Here is a 1924-nt window from a genome sequence, read left to right as displayed (position 1 = left end):
TAGATGCAACAATGGGTCTCTCCTCACCCAGAGAAAAGAAGAATGAAGAAAACCAAAGATTCATGGAAACAATTAGTCCTAGCAACTGGTACACCATGCGATCCGCAGCCTATACGACTATGAGACCAGAAGAACTAGATGGTGCCCAGCTACCACTGTCAACCACTCAGAGGGGGATCTATGTACGAGATCCTGGGTAGAGTGGGAGAACAATGTGGAACAAAACTCAAAATCATTTAAAAAATAAAAAAAATTTTTAAAAAAGGGACCAGGTTTGCTGGTCTGATAGAACCTGGTGGAACCACTGAGACTATGGCCCCTAGCTGCCCTTCAGGTCTGGAATTGAACCTACTCCTGTGGCTTCCAGCCAAACAAAAGATAGGCATATGAGCTGAATGAACATTTACATTAATTAGATACACTCCTTGGAGAGAACAATCCTAAGAGAATAGAAGGGCTGTTTATGCACTGGGAGACAACTCAGGGGGCAGGAGTGCATAGAGGGAAGGACACAAGGAAGAGGTAACTATCCGGAGGAAGTGGGAAAGTGTTGCATTGTGGGAAATCGTAGTCAATGTCATGAGGCAAAGTGTATGTGAGCTGCTATATGGAAAGTGAATTTCCTCTGTAAACTTTCATCCAAATCACAATAAAAATTAAAAAAAAAAAAAAAGTGGTTTCTTTAAAGACAAGTAGAACCAGTAGAACACTGTGTAACCCTGGATATCTGTTTTTAAATACCTGGGCAAAGTCTTGATGCTCCTAAAATTTACACACATCCCAAGTGGAAATCAGAGGCTAGTATTCGTTGGACCTAAGACCCACTCCTCTCAGCCTATTTTCAGATAACCTAATAAAGTTTTTCCACAATCACCATTATTTATTTTTATTAGTTTTCTCGGGCATTGATTTAAAATGTGGAGAATTTAAAAGTCGTCTCTTAGAAAGGCAGGCGTGAGGGACCTTTGATAAAAGCAAAGGTCGCACAATGCTGTTTTCTTCCAAGCCCCTCGTGTTACCCCAGCAGAGAGGCCCAGGTATTTTGGCTCTATCCCCTACCAAAGGCAGAAATACCTCTGGAGACATCTGCCGTCCCCCGAGAGACGGAAATCTGTCATAAACACTGACATACTAGCAGAAAGGGCACCCCCAGCTCTCCCGGCTCCCAGCCACACAGGGGAGCCTTCCCTCAGGAAGCTCCAAGTGGCGATCGGGATCCCCACACCCAGAGTAAATTGGGATCCCCTCCACCGTTGTCCACAGCGGCAAGACTTTCACTAGGGGAGCTCTGAGAGGCTGTCAGGGCCTCTACCCGCTTCGGAACCGGCTAGGTCTCCCTCGAGAAGCTCCGAGTGGCGGTCGGAAACCCAAGCCCACCCTGGCCACGCCTCACAGCCCACCTCACAGTGCAGAAGTTCGGTACTCGGTTCCTGCCCCCGCGCGATCCGGCAGAACACGCACTTGCTGTCGTAGCCCTCAGGCTCCAGTGACTCTGCGGCGACCTCAGAGGTCTGCGTTGGGGCCATCGTCGGTTCTGCAGTCGCCGCTGTCGCACGGTTGGGGTCTGGCTCAGTACTGTACCACCTCTGCTCCTCCGCCATGGCACCTGCTCCAGGTGGCGGAAAGCGAAGGCTTCTCTAGGTCAGCTGGGCCTTGCGAAGGGTCAGCCTCTTGCACCTCCTCCGTTTCACCTCAAGGCGTCGCCCTTTGCCTCGAGCTGGGCTGGGTAAGTAGTTGGGCGCTTGAGCCGATCCAAGCTGACGGGAGAGGAAGGGCGACGTGGTTGGGTCTCGAAGCCAAGAGTCGCTAGGGGGCGCACAAGGGCGCCGTAGGGGAGAGCTGGCAATGGTGGTAAAAATCGTCCCCAGGCCTTGAGCCTCCTTCTTCTAACGCTCGACGTCTGGCGAGACGCAGAAACGGCGCT

General features: G+C 50.8%; 1 protein-coding gene across 1 annotated transcript in view; it reads right to left on the bottom strand.

Moving 5' to 3' along the window:
- The window catches only part of HINT3 (histidine triad nucleotide binding protein 3), a 38306-nt gene extending 36705 nt beyond the window's left edge, over window positions 1-1601 (bottom strand). The window contains exon 1 of the mRNA XM_007946606.1: window positions 1401-1601. Within this exon, the coding sequence (XP_007944797.1) occupies window positions 1401-1601 (201 nt within the window). The remainder of the gene's footprint in view (window positions 1-1400) is intronic.
- Window positions 1602-1924: the final 323 nt, after the last annotated feature.

Source organism: Orycteropus afer, unplaced genomic scaffold (assembly GCF_000298275.1).
Source record: "Orycteropus afer afer isolate SDZICR_OR568_19922 unplaced genomic scaffold, OryAfe1.0 scaffold00167, whole genome shotgun sequence".
Taxonomy (NCBI): Eukaryota; Metazoa; Chordata; class Mammalia; order Tubulidentata; family Orycteropodidae; genus Orycteropus; species Orycteropus afer.
Note: the sequence above shows the minus strand (reverse complement) of the source record. Positions and strands in the feature narration are given on the sequence as shown.